This window comes from Molothrus ater, chromosome 2, assembly GCF_012460135.2.
Source record: "Molothrus ater isolate BHLD 08-10-18 breed brown headed cowbird chromosome 2, BPBGC_Mater_1.1, whole genome shotgun sequence".
Classification (NCBI taxonomy): domain Eukaryota; kingdom Metazoa; phylum Chordata; class Aves; order Passeriformes; family Icteridae; genus Molothrus; species Molothrus ater.
In genome coordinates, this window is record NC_050479.2 from 54,257,296 (window position 1) to 54,281,672 (window position 24,377).

Here is a 24,377-nt window from a genome sequence, read left to right on the forward strand (position 1 = left end):
AGACATAAATAAATGTATTTTTCTTTAATATGACAGTGTTTCTTTGAGGGACTTGTGCTACGCTGAGCTACACATCGTGAACCAACCTGAACTTCTGCAATGACACAAATTGCAGACAGGTCTCCTGAAGCAAGCAACAATTAAAGTGCTGTGGGAAGCCAAAGAACGTAATTAATAATGAGGTGACTTTGTGGTTACCATGTAATTTTCTTATGTTGGAAGGATGTTTGTGTTAGGTTAGCTCATTCTCCCCAGGACACCTGAAAGGATATTTGTGATAGAACAAACAACCTACCCCTGCGGATGTGACAGCAGAAGGCTTTGTTGCTTTATGAGTCTGATCCAAAGATGCCTTCTGTTCCTTAGTTTACAGGAAATCCAGGGTAAACCTTTTATTTACAGATAGGGAACATTTGCCAGAACAGAATAAAAAAGCAGCTGATTAATCAGCATGCAGCCTTCATCTTGTAGGGCCTAGCTGCCTGGACCTTTTTAACATTTGGGAGATTAGCTTTGGTGAGAGAAATGTTGTGTGGAAATGCCTTTGATAGCTCTGTGTTTTAGTCTGACATGCTTTGCAAAGGGGATGGCTCAGGGTTTGAAAAAAGTCTGCGTGTTAGAACAGACGATGCTCATGGTTGAGGAAAAAAAATTACCTCATACTAGTTCTGTACTGCTGCCCTTTGAAGCAAAATGAGAGGAAAGCTTGCTCTGCAACTTCAGTTGATAAAATCTGTTTTCTGGAATGTTACCAAGTTCCAGCATATATATTCTATATAAGAGAAATAAGGCAGACAAAGGATTGTATTCCTAAATAGCCTTGGAACACCCAGGCAACTGCTAAGAAAACAAAAATAAGGAACAGTGCCCTGCTAGTTCGACCCTTAAATTATGCAGCTGTTCATCACCAGAATTATATATCTCATGCTGCCCTTTGGAAGGAAGGCATGGTGCACAGAGATGGAACAATTACTGAATTATAGTACAATAAGAAAGGCCTCCTAAAGTGTCACATGCATGTAGAGGAAGATAAGAAAGGCCAGCCTAAGTTCTTGGCATTTTAAAGAAGGCAATCAAGAAACCCTTTGAATTCCTTGGTGTTCTTTCACTGCAGTTCATCTACATTTTTATGCAAGTCTGACAAAGCATCCCATTCATGTGTCAGCACTCTCATCTGTGGATGCATTAGTGTTTATTACAGGCTGAATTTGCAGATGCTACCATTTGAAAACAGTAATAGAGCCAGTTGTGTGGCCTTAATGTTTATATAATTAATAATGATTTCATGCTTCCCTCCCCAGTGCTTCTGAAATAAAACCAGCTACATTAGTATGGTCAAGCATAACAGGGCTCAATACAATCCTGTAAGCCTAAATTGTTTGCCATAACAGGCTTTGAATTTTACTCTGAAATAAAATGTGTTGTCTTAATCAGCTTACTGTTAATGAATTATTTGGGTGACATATTTGGCACATTTTTGCACATTTAGCTGTGAGATAATTTTTTTATATTGATCACACATAAAATGTATACCCTGAAGAATGGCCTAATGTGTCTTGAATCTTTTGTATTTGAAAATAATAATGCACATTTTTCATCTCCCAAAAGTTTATATGTGACTATAGTCTGGAAATTAGCTTAAATAAACTTTTTTTTTTTAATTACTTGCAGTTATATTTCCAGATAGTGTTTCTCTTCATACATTTAGATTGTACAGAGGTACCTTATTCACACACAGGCTTTCAATGAAGCAAAAGTTATACAATTTTTCTTGTTGATATATTACTTATCCAGAAAAAGAGTCTTTTCATAAAAAAAAGAATTACAGTCTTCTCGTATATTTAATGAAAAAGTATTTTGTTTGACTGCATGTTAAATGTTTCCACATGTTGACAAAAGTAAAATTATAAGTAAAATTAATAATACATCAGGCTCTCTATTCTAGTTCTTTTATTGGGAGTAGAAGATTTTAGTTATTTCTACATGTTGAAATTAAAAAAAAGAAAAAATTTGGCAGATTGGCAGAGCATTTAAAGATGTATGAGGGTTTTTTTCATCTGTTTATTTTGGGTTTTTTCCTATTGTTTTATCCAGGGTTTTGAACCTGATTGATTCAGTAAAATATCTGTCAATCAGGATCAGATTCTAAGCAAATATTCTATAAAAAACCGACAAAGGACAGTAAAAATTTTAGAGTCCATCATTCTGTTTTGTAAATATTATAAAACTTTAGAAAGAGTAAAAGCAAAGCACACCCTTTTGATTACAACGATGAAAAAAAGGAATGACTTGCCTCTTAGACAATCCAGCTAACAGAGTTAATATGTCTGGGGCTTTGGACTGATGAGCAAATACAGAGAGACCTCTGATAGGCTTACTGTGTGGCTATGCCTAAGAAACAGGATCCCCATTATCAGAGCTGAAAGACACTTTTATTGCTTTTGTCTCAGATGCTCTTTAACTGTGTTCACGGAATAGCTTTACCAGAACTTGCAAGGATTGTGTGTGAGGGTTCTTGTATATTTTGTCTTCTATTCCATTTACTTTGCTCTGCTGTAAGCTAGTCACTAAAACTTGTATCACTCCTAATTTCAATAATATGTCTACTGTGTAGATGAGGCAAAAGTCACTTCTCCCATTGCTCCTTTCTCAGTGACCCAAGAGTAGGATGCTTGAGAAGGAAAATAATTAACAAAGTCATCAACGCTTTTTACTGTCTCTTTGCACAAGTACTTCAAGCACTAAATTACTTAGAGTACAAGGGAAGTTGTAACTGTCTTATGCAGTAACAGTTCAGAAGCCTTCTAGAGCCAAAAGCTTTTGAGTCTTCAAGACATGTGTTTGTCTTTTACACTTAAGCTTCCAAAACTTAAGCAGACCTTAATCAGAAGCAATATGCCATGTGAAGCACAAAACCATATGCAAATCCATCGCTGAGAAAGTTCCCTCTTTGCCCAAATCAGTCAGTGGTGGAGAAGGCTCTGAAGGGAGGTTGTGTGCAGGGTTTTGGTCTCAGGTCCACACACTTACACTGCAAATTACCCTGTGGCAGCACTGCGCCTGCATAGCTCCTTCTCTGATGGGTGTTGGGCTGTGAGTGGACATCATGCTTATTACTTGCTCGCATTATTTGTTTATGGTCAATAGATGAGGTCAGAAGGGGAACTTCAGGACAAGAAAGTGGGTTTTACAATTTTTCTGTGTAATAGGGAGTTTCCAAGAGGAAACAAGATATGAAAACTAATGGGGTTAATAGAGTAGAACAGAGGATCCTTAGCCGTATGTAAAGATACAAATAGCATAGGCATTATTTTAAAACTAGAAATTGTATGTTAATAGGAACTTGACAATTAGATTTGAATGATCTTTGCCATTGCAAATGAAAGCCAATACTAGGACACTCTCTTAGATTTCTCATTGAAAATTAAACTGTGAAAGCTTGCCATTGCACTGTATTAGCAATATGTTTGCTCTCATGGAAGTTTTGTTTTTGGAGAATTACCAAACTGAAGTAAAGTGATACCATTCAATCGATAATGTTACTAGATTTTAAGATTAGGAGCTCTGTTTTTGATATTTCAGGATATGGTTTGAATAATATGGTTTGAATTATTTAGAGTTGCAATTTACTATAACAAGTAAAACGTTGTGCAAATCCTTTCAGAGAAAGAAAATTTTCCAATTAAAATACAATAGGGCAGTAGGATATAATTTTTTCTTTCTTGTCCTGACATTAGTCTGGTTAGCAATAATGTTTGTTGCAAATTTATATTTACAAGTGAGCAGACCTTATTTCACTGGTTTTTATATTGCTGATATTGAATAGTATTGGCTTGTTCTTATGTCTCTCTTACAGGGAGAGATTCTGGGGGTGACACTCTCTGACTTTAGTGCTGCTGTAACAGCTGATACAGCTGGGGATTAGGTTTATGATGACTGTGAGCAGTTCTGCCTTGAGAGAAAATAAAAAGAGAAAAGGATTTACATTTGTTTGGTGATTCTTTGTTCCTATGGAAATTGAAGACACCTTTTTTTTCTATGAGATGAATTTCAACTTTTCATATCTCTTGAGAATGAATTTCAGGCACCAGGGAGAACAAAAGAGAGCATTTCTAAGTAGGAAGAGTGCTTTCAGCCCAGATACAAAAAACATGACACCCCCCCACCAGTCTGGCTTGCTAGAGGGGTTACTAGTCTGTCATCTCTAGCACAGTTATCTCAGTACTTCTTTTGAGTGATATAAGAAGACTCAAATTTGGGCCTGTGAGCTGTAGATAGCTTTTCCTGAGATCAAACAGAGAAAAGAATGTCTATTTTGGCTTTAAACACTGGATTGCAAATATAGGGCTGTTCTTGTTATTGACAAGTACTTCTTTGTACCTCTTTCTCTGCACTCTCCAAATTCCATCAACAGCCATTAGCTCCAAACAATGTAAAAGGGGTATTTTTTTCTTTTTTTTTTATAAGTAGCAATTTTGGATGCCTTTTCTTTATGTCTTCTGCTCTTGCTGTTAAAATATTCATATCCTTGATTTTAAATGAATAAGGCCTCTACATTTCTTTAAATCAATGTGATTAAAAAAACCTTTCTCCCAGGGAATTCTGGGTGAATGCCAATTTATCCTTACAATAAAAAGACATTTTCCTGCTGGAGATTTGTAAGCTCTGGCTGAAATATAAGGATGATTCTTACAGCAATCCTAGGGTAAAATAGGAGTAATTTAGCTGAAGCCAACTGGTATTGGTATAAACAAGATTGAAATCATATCCTTTGCATATGTGAGACACACGTGTGTCTTAGCATAAGTCCAGTTGTTACTCTAGAAATGTAACTCTAGGAATGAAGGCTTCAGTAAATATTTCAATACCAGAAAACATTTCCCTAGTACCCATCTTAAGATAGGGCACAGACATTTTAAAAGGTTGTATCATGTGTCAGCGGGTAAGAGACATAAAGGATTGTTTTCTTGATGCAGCAATTGTTTAAGTCATGAGAAAAATGGACCAGCTTGTGACAAAAGAGAAACACATATCCAGTCTGAATTCTCTTATTCAGGATGGAGGGATACCACCTCTTTCAAAAACATTGCTCTTAGTGTTATGGATAATGGGATGCTTTACAGGAATCCCATCTTTCAATGGTGCATTGCTTCAGGGAGGTATCAAATGGGTCTCTCTGCAAATAAATTAGTTTGCAAGTTTTGCTTTTTGTTCTTCTTGGTTTCCTCATTTAACAGTGCAGAATAAGCCTGGGTACTTACAGGGCATCCATTGCCATGGTATTAGAGAGCTATGTAATCCACAATCCCATGTGTTACCCTGTAAGGTATGGAAATTCTATTATCTTCATTTTATAGATGAGCATAAAGACACAGAGGAAACAAATGACCCTGCTAAGGTCACACACATTGTCTTTGATTTAAGAGATATCTTGAAAGATCTGTCTTCTGTTGCTTCAGCTGTAGAAGCTGAGGATGCCATGCATACACCTGAACTCGGCACTTTGGGTAATTTAGTAGTCAGCAGGGAGAGGTAGACACTTCCAGGGCACAATTCATCTCATCGTAAAGTAAAACCTAGAGGAGTTCAGAACAATCACGTTGTGAAAGAGCCTGTTTAAAGAATTTAGTTGATTTGCTGAGAGGTGTTCTTCAATTAGAAATGCCAGTATTTCATCAGATTATTCCTTCTTCTAGTACCTTCTTTTACAAGATGAGATTTTTCAGCAGCATTCATATTGAAATATCTCACCTTCTTGCTAAAACTTCTTATCCTTAATGCTGCAAATTCTCTTTTTAAGGAATTATAAATACTTTTATCTATTTTGCATTAGAAACAGTTCATTGTGACTGTAGTTTCTTAATACTTTATTGCTGCACAAGCTTCTATTCTACATCAGATACTTTGACTGTAGTCAGACATTAGGCAATTAAATACGAGACTATAAACTTCCAATAATTTGCAAAATAAAGTCTGCTGGTTTTATTGTGGGATAATATAAGAAACTAAATGTTGGGGTGGAGTCCAGTAGTGTTTTGTCATAGGCACCGTGTGGTCAGATTTATTCTCATGACAACACTTTCTCTTACTTTACAAAGTCATTTAATGTCTCTGTTTATCAATGGTTTTCACCTTTTTGACTGTCTGGGTTTATTCTTCTAAATGAAAAAAGCTAAAATCTCCTAGTCTTCTCTAACAAGAAACAATCCTACCTTTTTTTTTAATATTTCTTTAATTCTTCTGATAACTTGGTTTTCACTCAAAGTACTTTCCAGTTTTATGTCTGAAACACATTGCATCAACCCTTTTCCTATAAGTCTATATTAAAGGCATTACTGAAAATATTCAGGATTAGTTCTGATACTGAATTATGTGGGACATCTCTTCACCTCCATCTCTTCCCTCTTTGAATCAACCTACAGGTTCCATTAGCCTATATTCTTGCTAAAATAAATAATTTACTATATGGAACTTCATCACATGCTCTGCTGAAGTCCAGAGAGATGATATTGACTCAATTTCCTTTGATTCTAAAAATGAAGTAATTTACCATGATATTCTCCCGTTATCTACCATTCTTAAAATATTTGTCTCAGAGTTCCCCATTTATCAGTTGTCATGGTGTTATACTTTTCCTTTTAGTTCTGTTTTATTCTTTCAGATCAATTCTTATGGATTTGTGGAAACTTGTGCCTGCTTTTCTCCCCTCCAAGTTTCAGTACATATTTATGTCATTCCAGATAGGTAGCACTCATTCTCATAAATGTACATCATTTATTTATAAAATGGGTTGGTGTTGAATGTGTATTTTCCCTCCAATTTATTTTGCCCATTTGTCTGTAGTAAATGCCCCTCATTTACTACAGCAGGTGCCAGACAAAACTACACAAAGCACGAACAAGGAACCTTAGGTGATATGCAACTGAGTTAGCATGATTTTAAGCAACTGCTTCTAGTTGGTGCTGTGCCTGCTGCAGCCCATGCTGAGGGGGGCATTTGTGCAAACACGTGTTGCAGTCTTACTTAATCAGCCTTGTCAACAAGGAGATCTCACTAACTCCATCTTTTAGCTGTAAAATAGTAGGACTCCAAAGGTTTGCTAAGACAAAAACTAAGCAAAGAGACACAGAGAATACATTCTCAATGCAATTTTAGAACACAGAATGCTTTTAATGCTGCTGCCTTCTAGGAAAGGCAGGTGCAAGACAGCACTGGACAATTTACCAAGAGGTTTATGTCATTCCCATGCTCTTGACAACACAGGTATGGAAACTGACAGAGCATAAAGTTCCTTTGAAAGTCAGGCTACTGAGAAGTTGCAAAGTGATTACCTGAGACTGTGAAATAGATTAATTAACAAAGAAAAAAATGCAGTGCTTAATAAAAAGTTCCATATTCAAGGTGTCTGCCAGGTGTGTTTTGCTTTCAGTGCTATTTTTCTCCCCACAGCAGGGAACAAAATTTTCCATTATAATCAGGAATACTGCTAGCACTTAATGCCTGAATGGGGGGGCAAAGGCAAATTACAATGTAATCAATCTTTTCAAACTTTTGTGAAGGGTTTTGCCTCTCACCTTGCACTCAAAAATGCTATTAGCATTAGTGGAAGTTTCAGTTGTTCCTTTTCCAGTTATGTTGGCCTGGCCCACTGTCCTACAGCTACAGCTTTGGCCCCTTAATACTTCAAAAATCCATACTGCTAGGGTGAGTGATATCTGAAGTACTCTTAAAATGAAATTCAGAAATGAAATTCCATTCTATTTTTTGTGTCACAATGCAGGAAAGCAAAAAAAAAAAAAAAAAAAAAGCCTCATCATGTGCTTTGAGAATGATCTGAAAGCCTTGGTAGAAGAGGGGCTCTGTCTAGATGGAATCCACTCACAAGTGAGAGAGCTCAAAGGTATTAATTTTGCAAGTAAAAAAAAACAATTAGGTTTTTGATGCAGCAATTAGTTTTAAGGAAATTAACTGTTTAAGGAACATTTCCTAATCTGAGTATACACATTAAAAGATCAAAGTGATGAAGTGTTATGGCAAAGCCAAAGGTGAGACATAGCTCCAGATTCAAATTCTAAATCTAGCTATCTACGATGAAGCTGTGTACATAATGGGTGCTATAACTTCTTGTTGTTTTTAAGGGAGATTTAATCAAAGCAGTATAATTGTGAGAGCTGTTCAGATTCATTTCTGTACATTAATTTTGGTGATTTACTATATTTTATTGACTAGACCAACTGACAAGATTGACAGGATATCTGTTAATCAAAAGGAGGAATTAGAAAATACATGTATCTGTGGTTCCCATATAGGTATATACGTTGCAAACATTTAAAATTTTATTTCAGTCCTATCTTTGTCTTCTCTGTAGCAACCACCTTGATCCTTTAAGCAGCAAATATGCAAGACATTTTCTCATAATTGGTTCAGATCACAGGACCATCAAGGTTGGAAGAAATATTCAAGATCATCTAGTCCAGCCATCAAACTGGTACTACCATAATCCCCCCTAAACCATATCCCCAAATGTCACATCCAGATGCTTCCAGATGAATGTTTCTAAAGTTGAACCCTAGGCTGGAATTAATCCTACCTTACTTAGCATTCTGTCATTAATAACCTTAAGTTTTATACCTAAATGAATTATAAGAAGATGCCCCATCACTCATTTTAAGTGAAATTTCTTAACTACATTCAGTGATATAAATTTATAGGAGAAGAATTTTTCATCCAGGCATCTGAAAAGATGGTGAGAGGAATATTTTTTTTGAGAAAAAATACAGGAATACAGATGAGAAGTGAGTTGAAAACATGTAAAAAAAGACAGTAAGCACAACTATAAAGGGACAGCTTGGGAAAAAAGTAGAGTCCTGAGCTGGAGAACTCGTAAAGGAAGAATTGGTATAGTATGTAGGGAAGCTAAATGCTAAAGAAATGGCTTGCAGATCACAAGGGAATTCATCTGTTTCCTTTAGTGCATTCCTTCCTAAATCAGGCCTACCTGTAAAATTCATTTTGTGTTCTGTAGTGACAAAAGACCAAGTTTTACACCCAATGAAGACAGTAGCAAGACTCCAACCTATTTCAAATGGGAGGATGTATGCGAGCAATGAATGTGGGGAAAAACAGCTCCCTGTCTCTGCTGTCCCACCAAATAAATTAACCTGAAATACATCTTTTTGTCTATCAGTAAAGAATTCTGGTATCTCAGCTCGTCATGCTTTTAAGCATTTGACATTGCTTTAAATAATTTGCTGCCTCTGAAGTTGCCATTAAATAACTCACTTGATACAAGGCTAATAATCATCTTAAAATTAACTGTTATTTCCCTTATGACTACAGTTTTATAATAGTTTCTCTTCCAAAGCTAAATTGTTGGCACAAAGCCATGCATTATTTGAAGGTGTTTACAGGGAAAGACAGGGTTTCTTAACCAAGTGTCAGTGATCCTTTTCAGCATTCTTGGTCTGAAATCAGCCATTGAACCCAAGCACAGGACGAAGTCATTAACAGAACAATAATTCTTAGGTGTTTTGACAAGACATTCTATGAACAGTAATTAACATCTGCACTGCCATTCCTGTCAGGGAGGCAAATGGAAATGTTAAGTGAGCTAAATCTAGTGACTGCTTTTCCCATTTTGGTAAATCACCTTTTAGTTTGTTTCTTTTTTATAATACAAGAAGAAAAATATATTATTTCTCTCAGGTTGTTCATCTGCTTCATATGTTTTTATTTCTGCAAGTTCAGTAAACACAAATGTGTTCATACTGCCCAGTATTTTCAGAAGCTTGAAACTGATAAGCCTATAGTATACATCATTAAATTTGTGTCCAGTATTATATCATGCATGTATTTTTTTTCTTAATTTATTGCTACCCTGTGGAAAATAAAACCAGTTTACCTTTACATCTAAAACTGGAACCAAGAAAATAGATGCAGTGTATTGCCAAGTATTCACAACTCTCATATTATAGAAATTGTTAGATTCTTATGTGACTGGACAAGAAATCTCTCTCTAGCCACATTTTATAACAACAAAATGAATTCTACGAAGGTAAGCAAGCCTTCCATTTTGTCTTTGGGTGCTATAAAAACCCAATGGTCTGAGGAAATCAAACTATTTTTCTTGGCATGTTCCTTCCCAAAATTTTCTTTACATATGAATCCATGATTTTTTTAATGCTTGAGAAAACAGAATGTGTACAGACATAAAGGAGACTATACAGAACTTGTAGCTTGTTGTGTGTGTAAATGTTCATAGTCTATGCTCATAGTAACAATTTTTCTTCAAGAATCTTGCTTAATCCATTTTAACCTATTCAAAAATCAAAAATAAATTAGAATATTCTCTTAAAAAAAGTCCAGGAATCCGGAGATGACATCCAGGATATTCCTTTAAATGTGTTAGTTTAGACCTACTCTATGTGCATTTTGTGCATTAATTTCAGACAATCCTTTTACGTTGTACTTACATTTGAATGCAACTTAAAGTAGCCTACTTTAAAGCTATTCTTGCATGAATAAATAAAATATAATAAAAAAAGAGGTGTTACATGTTTAGAAGGGTTCATTTGCTGAGATATTTCATCAAATAGGAAGAAGACAAAAAAAGGTTATCAAAAAATATTTCCTCCGTTAAATTTAGATTCATTATTCATGTGAAATATTATTTGAATTCCTCTTCAGAATCACAAAGATAATTTTTTCTGCAGTCTTCCACGTGAGATTTGGAAGCTTGGAAGTATAGCTCTCTAAACATCCAAACTGGATTGTATGACTAACCAAAAGTATTTGGTGCATACAGATGTTGCTTCCATATTAATTTTCAGTACATTGAATGTAATGACTAAATTCAGCACAGGTTAATTTTCAAGCATGGTTTAATAAAATGCAAGTGTTTTGACTCAGGAACATTTGTTTAGTGGGAGTTTTACTGTAAACTATATGAGGTCATTAAGAGACAGATATCTCTTCTGAAAAATGATGTAAATGAACATAGTTTTTAAAGAAATAGAAGAAATTGTTGCATGGGTATAGCTAAGACATAATAAAAGAAAGCACTTTCTAGTATTCTCTGTGTAATATGCCCACAGTTCTGACAACTCAACTGGCACTGAGCTGAATTTTACAAAATTATCTAAATGAGATGCTGTTATACAAACAGAATTAGGAAATGGTGGTTTTGTCTCTGGATTAGTTTAATGACATCTCTGACATCTGTGTCCTGTGATATTTATCAAGGATATATTTTTGTGTAGAATAGAAGACAAAATCAACACTATAATCAAGCTTACTATTTAAGCTTGATTTATTATTATTAAGGCACTTTTTCCTGTCACATTTTTCAATTATTCAGAGTCAAGAAGCTTAAGTTAGGAGAACAAGTACCCAGATTTAGGTCCAAATTCTCCTAAGAGAAATGTACTTCAAAAGTATTTTCAAATCAGTTAAACTACTTATTTACATAATAACATATATACATAAGGCATCTGCCACAAATTTGCAACAAATTCGGTTTAAGCTAAATCTGACTTTGGTCTGATTTGTACTGAAGGAAAATAGAAAAACACACAAGTGGCAAGAAGCATACTTTAGAAATAGGGATTCATTAGAAGATGCATTTCAACCTAAATTGAATGTTTGTTGAGATAGTTGTAATTAACCTAATTACAGAATAAATTTATACTTCTTTGCAAAAATAGTCTTAATTATATTTCTTAATTGACAGTGTGTTTTAAACACCATAGCATAAATGCTCATTTTCATTGTCCTTAGATGAGCTGCTTTCTTGAGTATAACAAGCTTGTAGCTTTTTGATATTGTCTGATTTTCCCCCTTGAATTCCCTGGAGGTAATCACTTTTCCCTTCCCTTCCCTTCCCTTCCCTTCCCTTCCCTTCCCTTCCCTTCCCTTCCCTTCCCTTCCCTTCCCTTCCCTTCCCTTCCCTTCCCTTCCCTTCCCTTCCCTCAAATTAATGTTTAAATGAAAATGTTCAATTTGAAACTTTTTGCTTTACAGAGGTCAATCTAATGCTAGGAATATAATACTTAGGAAATAAGTCCCAGTTGTCATACACAGATTCCTTATTTATCAATGGACAGATATACATATAAAAGATAAAATAAAAATATATAGATATACAAATAAAAAAATCATATATAATTTAGCAGCACAATTCATCATATATATATGTAGATGATGAATTTTGCCTTTATTCAGTTATTGCTCAATAAAGTCAATATCCTTTTTTTAATATATCCCAGGTTACCATGCCTGTGCTCTGGGAGCCAGGATATGTATTTATCACAAGTCAGAAGACCAAGATTTTACTGTAAGTTAGGAAATGATCAGAAAAACAAATTATTTTAGCCTTTTTTAACAATCATAAAAAATGAAATTAAATTCAACCTGAATGGTTTTGTTCTTTCCTGCTGTAAATAAGTTAATGGCCAGGCATCTAAAAACAACACAACGCTGTGCAGAGTAGGAATAACTATTGTTCAGCTCAGTTTCAAAACATTCTGCAAGTTCTTGTTTTGACTACCTTTTTCCACATTGAATCCTACCTCTTCTCAAAGAGAATTTATAGAAATTACTAACCAAAATTTGATTTTATGTTAAACAGTTGACTGAATCTTCCAAATAGAGACTTAAGTTTTTTTAGACTGACAGCAGGTTCATGTTTGGGGCATATTAATAGATCAGAAAATATGACCATGTCAAAAGTGGTGCTGTCTCAGCATGTTGCCTGTAAATCAATTCAACAAAATATTTTGATCAAGTATCATAAATATTTAGGTGTGTGGGAAAAAAGATAGTAAATTATTGTGACCATGGGATGCTTTATGAATATTTTATTATCACCATCCATCATCACCTTTTAGGAACAAAGACTTTTTTTTAGGCAGCAAAATGAAGAGCTACATAATGAAAAAGATAAATGCTGAAAATAATATTATTCCAAATATTTGACCACTGGGCTCATTAAGTGATACAATCAAATTTAAAAGGTTCATTTGAATCCTCTGAGGAGTTCTTATGCATTAGATTGTCCTGCTAAAATTAAATGTATGGCAGGAAAAAACTGCCAATTTTGAGGAAATAAAATTAGATGAGATAGTATTCTTCAGAGGAGTAGCTTGAACAGACGAAAAGATGGATGAGTTCCATGCCATACTGAAGATGGTTGCAAATTTATAAAGATATGCTGTCTGCTCTTTGTGTGCCATAAAGTCTGTCTAAATAACAATATCCTCTCAGGGAGAGAATCTGCTGTTCTGGCTGCCCATGTATTGTTGAATTTGGACTATCTCCATTTGCAAATGTTGACTTTTCATCTGTGCCCAAAGAATGAAATCTGTATGAGAGATGGGTAGAGCTTTTAATCTTTATTTATTTGTTAACAAACAGGGTTTTTTTTGCCAAATACTGTTTGCATTTCTTTTCTCCTGCTCTTCCTGCAAGGTGACTGTCTGCATCCACAATGTGACACTTCAGCTAAGAATACAAATTGCAGTCATTTGTGTGTCTTTGTTTGTTTGTTTATTCACTTGTTTGTTTGTTTTTAATGACAGAATGTATTAAGTCAGAATAAAAATCCCAGATATTATTTTGTATCTTCTGTATTTCTAAAGGGTATGCTAGAATTGGCTTCATTTGTCAGTGAAAGCTTATACAAAATGCAGCTTTATGTTAATGGTTGCTGATACATAGATTTTTAAGACCAGAAAGAACCACTAGATTATCTAGTGAACATGCTTTTTACTTCTTTCTTTTTAAACAATAAATTGTAAAGTTTCACCCAGTTAAGTTAAAAATAAAAATAAGTATTGGCATAAAGATCCGAATATAGGCAATATGCAACCCATGATAAGTAATGGAGCTGGATTTGTGTGACCAGTGAAGAATCATTCAGGTTTGAGCTGTCAGTTGTAGCTCAGCACCACTCCAGACCATGGCTCTTTGTGACATCTCCTGTGGCATCTTCCCACACCCTTGTTGCAAAGGACCGTGACCTTGTGAGTCCAGATTGTTGCAACTTGCCTGCAGAATGGTCACAGGCTTCACGCTGGTTCATGTCCATTTGTTGTTAAAGACTAGGCAGCACTAAGTAAAATTGGCCCCTAGTATCTTACGAGCTTAGCAGACACAGGAATTATATGTGTACTTTCTGACCATGCACCCATGGAAATGCAGAGAGGTTTATATACATGCATGTCAATGCAGAAAAAGTAGTTGTAAATAGGAACAGAAAGTTAGGTCAGGTAAAAAGAGCATCCTTACAGTAGAGCCATGACTGATGGAGGTGTATCTTGTAAGTATTAATGGTATTGAATTTCTAGGAAATATATCAGAAAAAAAAATAAAACAAGCTAAGTAACATTTCTGTTCATTATAACTTTTATGATAGAGAAGGTGTAAGGGAAAGGAACTTGAGGTAAGAAATGCAGAGTACTTTCTTAACTTCTACTTTGTTCACTTTCTTAGCTCTGAAAAGATATAGATATAATGAAACTTCAGTCATCACACAACTGGTTAGAAACAAAATTTCAAGCAGTTGAATATTGTTGCGTTAAAAATTTAGCTGCCCAAGGAATCAAAGTCATGCAGAGTTTTTGTACAGAGTCATGTACCTGATATAGAACCCATCTGGATCACTTAAATATTTCACAGAACAATGTAGAAAATCTTACTGCACGAGGTTTTCCCACCTTTTCAGAAAATACTTTTGTTCCTGCTTTTCTGTATCCTGGGCAGTCCCTTCCACACACCCCTTCTTCCCCAGCTTCCTGCCCCTCCTCTTATTGTGCTAATTAAGGATTCCCACAGCTAATCTCTGCTAAGTAATGCAGATATAAGCTAACCTTACAGTGTTATTTATTTCAGACTTGATGAAAGAGAAGTTTCAGCCAAGACAGAGAACAGAGAGTAGCAGGGGTTTCTTGATCTGTACCTTAGTACAGAGGATGGAACACCAGGAAAGCAAGAGAGAAGCAGCAGGGTAGAAGGTGATAGTGATAAGTCTACCAAAACTGGCAGCAGTGATAGGCGGAATCCAGGGACCTCTGAACAAGGTAATTTGAGGATGGAATGTGAATTGGCTGTGCCAGGTAGAATGACCATGGAATAAGTCACTAGAAATATATATTTTTAATAGACACTGAATGTTTCTTTTAATTAATAATGCCAAGGAAGCGCACCCTACACAGCATGTGTAGGGATTTTGTAGTCTTGGATTATTTTTTTAACAGACTAGAAATAAAGAACAGACTTCCCCATTTATTTGTTTGATATTTAAGAGTAAAATAAAAGGCAAAAGAATCTTCATAATATAAACTTTTTTCCAGTTTTTATATTTAATATATGACTAGTTGTAAAAGCTCTGTGAAATGGAATAATGTCATTTCAGTTCCATGAATGTTCCATATGTGGGGAAGGCTGTAAAATCATGAGGTCTCAGAGAAGGTCATTTAGTAAAGTAGCCCATGAAAGCTCAAAAAAACCCCAAAACCTTTCTGTGTTTGGGGATAAATAGAGCTGAAAACATCGCTGTTGTTTTCTTTTTCATTTTAAGATGCAATATGAAAAGTTAAATAAATATGATTGTCTGAAACACAACTGTGGTCGTGTTCAAATCCACTGTACTTCATGTTAGCACCCTGGGGCAAAGAGTACCTATTCATTTTGCTTGAGACCAAAACGTCTCACTAAGTGGAAATAATCTTGTGGCCTCAACTCTTTCAGAAATGAAAAATGAATTTTCTGGCTGTAAGCAAGAGAGTTTTAAAGAAGCAGGTTGAAAAGCAGCTGGTCATCACACCAGAATCTAGTTGCTAATTGCAGCAGTAAGTTAATCAATGAAATAGCTGTTTAGCTTCTGCGTATAATAAAAAGAGATAAAAGACCACACAGAAATTCCAGCATTAGGGTATGACCAGCTCTTGAGTGGCATACATTATTTTCCTTCTTACACCTGTCTGCTTTTGAGTAGGCAAGTCATGCATCTGCTTGACAGCTATTAACAGAATAAAATAACAACAAAAAAGCATTTTTGGGTAAGATCTGGTATAAATATTTACAAAGACAATTTAAGGGAGTGTTTGTTATGCACTTTTGTGTTTGCTTTCAAAACATTTAACTCCAGAGACAGATGGCTTGTACAGTTTTATCAGCACTTGTGTCATTATATATTCAAGCAGCCAAGACTGATAACCAGCCGCACGGATTATGGATTGTTCAGAGAACAAATACTTTGAAAAAAAAATCCCCCATATATCAATAAAGTACTTCAGCATGGAAAAGCTTGAAACAGAAATTGCAGCGACATTTTTGTGAAGAGAAAGGAAACAAATTAATGCACTTATAAAATTAAAGCAACAGGAATAGGTTTTTAAGTGGTGTCATTGTATGTGTTAATGAAACAACTTTAGAAAATTGGGTGAAAACTATTGTTCAGCTGTGGTGGAGGAGAAAGATAATTACCATTAAGGCAACATTATGGCTTTCTTAATACATAGCAGCCAACTCTTCAGTCACACTATCCCCAGAAGATCTCTCTCTTATCATATTACTCACGATCATTACACTTTATGCTGCTAAATAGCAACCTGAATGATAAAGAGTCTTAGAAAAGAACAAATTTTTTTGATTGAGAATATAATAAAACAAAACAGAAACTCAAAAACCTAATTGTGAAAACAGTCTTTTTTTTTTTTTGTAGGTGAGATCCTTTATTTTTTCCTTTTCATCTTTTTCTTTAATCTCACAGTAGAAAATTTGTAGAATCCCCTAAATCATGATTATCACCATTATTAGCAACAATATTTACCAAGCAATTATGGTTTATCTAAAGGCCTTAACAGGAGATAGCTATGGCAGGCACCACTCATGTTAGGAATGAAGCTGCCTTTTTCCTCAATAATAGAGTAAGTAAGCATGACCATTCCCTTTAGTAGCTTAAGAGTAAAGTATATAATTCTAACAATTTGCATTTCTAAAAAAAATCACTTTGTGGATTTCTTTTTCTCTTGTGATGGTTCAAACCAAAAGGGAATAAAAATATAATTCTTAGTTATATATTAGATGAAGCCTTGAAAGGCGTTTTGTAAACTTAAACCTCACAATATTTTAGTAAGGCAAGTAAATATTCCCTGCATTTTACTGATTGGAAGGCATGAGACAGAGGACTGGATGATATGCCTTTCAGTAGGAGTCTGAACCTCTTCTCAATTCTGGGCATTTTTACATACAGGCATATGTAGAGGTGTGTGCAGCCTGTAACGTACCTCACAGCTGTTTGAACAGTTATACAGCTAAAAGTAGTGTCCTTCAGGTGTTCCCTGAGATTCCCAATCCTCTCCTAAAAGGAGAGTGTCTCAGTCTGTCTACAGCTGTCACTTGGTGTGACCAACATCCATATCAAAATTGTAATTGGCTGCTATAAGGACTGCATGGTCTTACCTTTGATTGACATCTCTGCATAGGGAAGGTTGATCGGGGGAAGACTCTCACACAACAATTAAATTTCCAGTTCTAAGTTGGACAGTGGTATTTTGTTAAACTGAAAAACACCCAAGGAACAATTCTTGCACTGGCAATCATCTCAGCATTGTTACCCCATTCCTGTCTGCTGCTCACAGTAGTAGCAGATATCTGAATATTCCAGTGCTATCCAGAAAGTCTATGAGCTTAGAGATGGCTAAAGCAAAGGATGCTTAAAATTCACTCTGAGTGGAGCAACATTAACTGCCTAGCACTGTTACTAAAGAAAGCAAAACACATGAAGTAAATCTTCCAAAGGGTTTGTCATGTAGCTTATAGGGCAACATGCATATTTATTCTTAAGAAAAACCAGCTTATTGCTAAATTTTTAAATGGAATTTATAGTCTTATCTCTTGAAATTTATTTAAGTAAACAGAAAATTTCAGAACTATCATACTGAAGGCTCTCCTGTCATTCTTTCGTTCCACTGCAGAGGCAAAGAGTGCATACATCGTCCTTGAAAAGTATAATTCTGTGGCAAAATGGTTTTTTTTCTATTTGGAAAGTTTTAATGTCTGCAAAATCTTTTTTTTCTTTCTTGTTCAGTAAAATAGTAGTTTACTGGGAGAATAGCCAGGTTGAAAATAGTTCTGCCACTTCTCACTTTTATTTTCTCTGAAATGGGAGAAAACCTAATTAAAACTGAACTTTAGTTGACAGCTAAAAAAAAAAAAATTAAAAGTCAGCTTTTAACATGTGGATTAATTTTTGGAAAAGTGAACAATGTACTGTGAGTCCTTTCTTTACTTAAAATTGTTTTGGTTTGGGTTTATTTCTCTCTAAGTACCTGCCTCAGTTTTGTTAGAACTTCATAATACAGGATTACAAGAGTTTTATAGAAAAAAAAAGAAAAAAAAATCTCTCAGGTCTCATTTTAGAATTGTGGTTCATGGTTCTCATTGAAATCTCTGCTTAGATCATACTTAACAGTTGCTTTTTTCTTTTTTCCTAATGATTTTGGTTTAATTATTTCACCTTGTATTGATCTAAATGGAAGGGAGCATTGATTCTATACATTTTTCATGTTCTAGGTTTCAGCAATAGGACACTTTCTTATGTTGGGAATTCAGTAGTAACTTTTATTATTGCTTATTATATTTTATTATAGCTTATTATATTCTGTCAGATCAACACAGTACCACATATTCTCTAGGTATTCAAAAAGAGTTGTTGCTCAGAGATAAGAAGATTAGCTAATTATGAACAAAACATGTGGAAATATGCCTGATGTTTTCTTTTTATTATATCTGTGTTTAAAAGCAGTTGGAAGTGAGTAGAAGTTTCCATTAAATTAATTGATTTAATTTCAGCGTTCAGAAAAAGATGTTAGTAAGCGTAATTTATTGTATATGCGTGGAGTACAGGAGAACAAAAATATTCCTTGGCATTTTAACAGAGAAATCTTTGTTAGACTGTCTTCACTTATCATTTTGAGTCTCAATTAGATTATTATTAAGATGCACTTTTTTTTCCTGATACATTGCTGACATTTTTCTTCTGATTAGTAACTTTGCTATTCATGCCTACTTGCTAATGTTCTTTCTCAAAAATCAATCTATAATTTCCTTCCAGTCACTGGGCTGGTTAATCAAGGAAATATGTCTCCTTAACTCTTCAAATGTTTTCACTACTAGCCCTTTGATTTACTCTGAAGTCAAGAAAAGACATCTCAAAATTCTTGCTCAAAATTACAACACAGCAATGACTTCTGGCAAAGAATATCCTAGATACTGAAAAATATCTAAGAAAAATAGACAAAATGATTTTTCTGCCTTTTTCCTGGCTTGCCCTTCCTTATACAACCAGCCTGAGCAGATGAGCAAATTAAGTAATTTAAAAATGCAGTAAGAGTAAGAGGAATTCAGTGTTGCTGAAGGCATGGGTGACCTGTCTGCTTGGTTGCAAGAGGCCTGCAGCTGGCCCGCTGTGTCCTCAATAGTGTGTGAAAAGTTATGCAGATATTTAATATGCATAGTACTTCAGCAATCTTCATTTCTGTCTCCTGTGGTCTTATATTTCTAGCTTACAAAGAACTATGAGAACATTTCTTTTTAAAGTGCTAGATTTACATAAGAATTTTTTTTCCCCTTGACTTTTATGGTTTTATCTGTGTAGCATCTGAGATGTGTTGAATGGTCAGAAAAGTTACAGATTTTATTCTCTCTCCTGATCCAATGTTTTGAATTTCTTACTGGTTACATATTAAATCAAGAAAATTTAACTTGTCTCTTACTTGTTGTGACTATACATTGGAGTGTGCTTCCACTGGGTAGATACCTAGAACTGTGCCTCAAGCTGTGTTTGTAAAGCAGTAAATATTAGAATAATCCTGTGTACAGCGCATTCCTTTGGGCAAACCTGTTTTTGGATAGTACAGATGTTTCTCAGTTTGCAGTAGGCTGTTAATTCACCAGAGTTCTTCAGGAGTAAATTGAGTTGAAAGCAGAACAGAATACATCCAAATAATAGGCCCTTAAAAGCATTAATTCTCACTCAGAATCCATAAGGGTAGGTTTACTTCCTTGGTTGTTTTCACTTACCTAGCTCTATTTCCTTGATATGACTTAGAAAAAAGGAGTTAAGTTTATTCGTAGTAGGATCTGAGACCAATAGCATAGGGATAATTGAACTGTTTCTCCACTTCTGGAAACTAAGCAGGTACCATATATAGGGAGTATACGCCCTACAAAGCAACTAATCTCTAATAGAATGAAAATGTATGTAGACTTTACCAGCACAATTTTTGGTTGCGGGATCATTGTTAGTTTTCTCCTGAGGTATATGTATATTTGTTTATATATGTTTATATTTGTTTAATGACAAATATCAAAATCTAATATTATGTCTTTTTTTTTTTCCCTTTCTCCCCCTTTTTTCTTTTTCTGTTTGTCTTCTACAGATGGGCCTCTTGGTCCGCGAGGATTAGCTGAAGCTACAGAGATGTGTACTCAAGAATGCCTGGTTTTGGGTCACTCAGACAACTGTTGGATGCCTCCTAGCTTGGGCCCATACCAACAGCCAAAGTCTCCTCTCTCCACCTTTGCACCTCAGAAGGAATGGGTTAAGAAGGACAAACTAGTTAATGGACACACATTGACCAGGACCTGGAAAGAAGATAGCAACAGAAACCAGTTCAATGATCGAAAGCAGTATGTTTCCGGTGAGGGCCATTTCAACACTGGCAACCACATGACTGACATTCCTTTGGCCAATTTGAAGTCTTATAAACAGGCCCCGGGATCTGTGGAGAGTCCAAAGGAGCACCAGCTATAAGAAATGGTTACTTTGGACCAATGACTTTAGCTTACTTAGACTTGCTAATACTATGTGTGTGTCAGAGCTTTATGTACTGGGTAGACCTCTAGAACTATGCTTCACCTAGCAGAGATATGCATATCTTTATGTTAGCACCGTGGAAGGTATGATGTCCTGCAACATGAAAGAGTGTTTCTACTAGTTGTGTGGTTTTGTTAAATAGACATGATTAATGTCTGCAGAGATCTCTCCAGTTTGAAAATATACTTTTTTGTTTCTTTGTTTTTTGACCCTGGACTGCTGCTATGAACAACAGAAGATGCATTTGGAGAGTGAGAGAGTGCGAAAGCTCAGTGGATTGCAAAGATTGAAAAGCATATCCAGTTAGAAAATTGTGCTTTTGTTGTCATTGATCTATGCTGGGACTGTTATACTTGAGATCATATTGCAAACAATTGAAGCTGTAAACATTAAACCTATTGTGCTATTAACAATGTTAGTGGACACTTGTAAGTCAATCAGCGTTCAAATACTTGTAAATAGCAACAATTATTACTTACAATTTTTGTGTACTTATAATGTTCACTTGAAAAGATACTGTAGCATATTTCTGTGTTTCACAGTTGCTTTTTAATTTCCTTCATTTGCTTTCTTGTTTTGCTTTTATTTTCAGTGATGGTGTTTCTGTGTTAGTAGTCTGTCTGACACACAATGTTCCAAGAAACTCAAGCCACTTGTATTAAAAGTGATGGGGTAGGAAGAAAGGTTGCTTGTAGAAAAGGAAAAAACCCTTTTTTCTATGTAGTAGCAAATGATGCCAGCATTCATTTAGAATTTCTTCTTTTTTTCTATTTTTTTTTAATTTAATATTAAGAAGTGAAAGGACTTGTGTAAGGGCTTAAAAACTTAGCAATTTTTTGTTTAATTTCCATTCTGTTTCATAAAACAGGGAAATTGCAAAACAGAATAATATTTAAATGTGTGGTGGTAGGCAAGGGAGAAGGCTATTTGTTTGGGATCCTTGATCAAATTAGTTGTAGTCCATCATTTGAGTGGTAGCTGATGTTGATCTCAGCTGAAATACGAAATTTGACAGGGGCAAAATACAATAATAATGTTTTTCCAGTTGGGCAGGTGTGTGTCTATATCTAAGACAGTTTGTATTGCTGAAACAGCAGCATTTGTGTTGATCTTCATCTGCGTTAACGTTGTAGTAACACGAGTGTTTTTAGACCATAGCCACAGAATATTTAATGTGTTGTGCCTTCATGATGTAACAGAGCATTCTCCTGGTAGGCTAGTTGGGGGAACTAAAGGGAATTAAATCTCTAATTATTGCTGTTTAACTGTTTGTTATCATAGTTGGTCAATGCCTGGCAGGTACCAGTATCATGTCACCTCAGTCAAATCAGCAGAGTGACTCCTAATGTTAGTAAGATCTAAGTTGCACGCAAAGCAAATCCAAATCCAAAACATTTTTAGATGGTTTTTGTTAAGGCATGAAAGATGATTTACACAAATAAATAGCATGCAAAATAAAAGTCCTTACGGAAAAAAAGCAAGTTACTTATGCCACAGTGAAACATCAGTCTTAAAGTAACAAATTTAGCTAATCTGAAGGTGATTTTATTTTTAACAAAAAAGAGAAGCTTTTTGTTTCTTTCTTTATTCTTTTGTATATAGCAGTTTGCTTTTATTTTTTCCTCCACAGTACAAAAGGCTTAAAAATGGGTTAGGGGTGCATTGCTTATTGCAGTACTTATGTCAGTTTGTGAGGGGTGTTTGATGACTTTGACAGAATAAATATCTAACCAGTTATCCTTGTTACTGCTTTGCCAGTTCAACATTATTTAGTTATTCAGCTTTTGCAATAAATGTTCTGAATTTCTGATTGTGTTGTGTTAGTTCTTGGGCAGATTCCTAAGGGACTTTATTCCTGTTAATTTTTCTTTCTTTCTGTTATTGTTGGTTGATTTGTTTCTTTGCTTCATTCTGAATTTCTGAGTTATTTTTTGAAGCATACCATGGTCCATTAAATTCATATCTATCTATATGTGTAGGACTGGAGTATACAGCAAACGATAAAACCTGAGGGCTATATTCTGACATTCCTATGTAAGTAGGAACTTATTAAAAATTAGTTATTTGACTTGAATAAAGTTTTATTTACTCAGTTCAAGGATGACAGAATCTAGCCCACATTTGTTAGGCCTACATAGGCATATGGAATTAGCATCCTTGCATGAATCTCTGTAAAAGTACAGGAGTAACATATAGGAAATACAGCACTTGCCACACTTTGGTTTTTCTTTTGAAGAGTAGAATTAAGTCATATCAAAATACAGTAAATTCTTTACTACAAGGAAAATTTGAGTAGTTGCATAATAATTTTTGTTGCAGCACAGGTAAAAAACAAACAAAACAAAAGAAAATGCTGAACAACCTTGAAAAATACGTATCAATAAGAGTACCTATTTTTGAACATGCTGAGTTTCAAAGCAGAGATGCACCGAGTTCTATATTAAAACCAGAAATACAACAATTATTTGAAAACCCAAATAGCACCAACCGGTTTAAATTACAAATGCCTTTTTAAACAGAATGTATTTGAAACTATTTCTATCATGGGCAGAAAATAAAATAAGTGATTGTTGCTGCAAAAAGAGAACTATAGTCTGTTCCAACCTTCAATACTTTGTCCTATTATCAACCTGTGCAGGAGGAGCTAAAACAAATTTGGTTTCAATTGCTAGGAGGTGAAAATTTTCTTATCTAATTTTCTCAAATTCTGTGCAATTTTAGAATCTTAAGACCTTACCCATCTTAAGACCTTACCTTACCTTACTTTGAAATGGTTATTAAATGAAAAAGACAGGAGAAAAAGAAAGTTGAGAAAGAAAGAAAAAAGAGAGCCAGAGAGACAGAGACAGGAGGGAGGGAGGGAGGGAGGGAGGGAGGGAGGGAGGGAGGGAGGAAGGAAGGAAGGAAGGAAGGAAGGAAGGAAGGAAGGAAGGAAGGAAGGAAGGAAGGAAGGAAGGAAGGAAGGAAGGAAGGAAGGAAGGAAGGAAGGAAGGAAGGAAGGAAGGAAGGAAGGAAGGAAGGAAGGAAGGAAGGAAGGAAGGAAGGAAGGAAGGAAGGAAGGAAGGAAGGAAGGAAGGAAGGAAGGAAGGAAGGAAGGAAGGAAGGAAGGAAGGAAGGAAGGAAGGAAGGAAGGAAGGAAGGAAGGAAGGAAGGAAGGAAGGAAGGAAGGATATCTGCAGCACTGGAAACTGCATCTTAATTCCATTTAAGCTAAATTAATGTTTCCCAGATGTTTCCACAGAATTTAAATTTGGCCCTAAACATGTATTTAGTAAGTGCCATTCATTCACAACCATTTGGTTGGCTCAATCAGTAGTAGTACTACTATTGTCTAAAACTCAGGAAAAAAAAAAGGAAAAAAAAAAGACAAAAAGGAAAAACCCTTCAGGAATTCTGTGATATCTCAGGTGAGGACCTTTAAAAAAATTTAAAATCCCACTGCACCCAATGAGATGACAGCTGAGTATTGGTGACTATTCAATTTTACTATCTTTGAGGC

The 24,377-nt window shown here is 35.2% G+C and overlaps 1 protein-coding gene across 4 annotated transcripts in view; it reads left to right on the top strand.

Moving 5' to 3' along the window:
• Positions 1 to 22,688, top strand: part of PCDH9 (protocadherin 9) — a 664,715-nt gene extending 642,027 nt beyond the window's left edge. For all 4 annotated transcript variants that reach the window (XM_036379697.2, XM_036379715.2, XM_036379706.2 and 1 more), the window contains one exon: positions 20,442 to 22,688. In XM_036379697.2, the coding sequence (XP_036235590.1) occupies positions 20,442 to 20,815 (374 nt within the window). In that variant the 3' untranslated portion in view covers positions 20,816 to 22,688. The remainder of the gene's footprint in view (positions 1 to 20,441) is intronic.
• Positions 22,689 to 24,377: the final 1,689 nt, after the last annotated feature.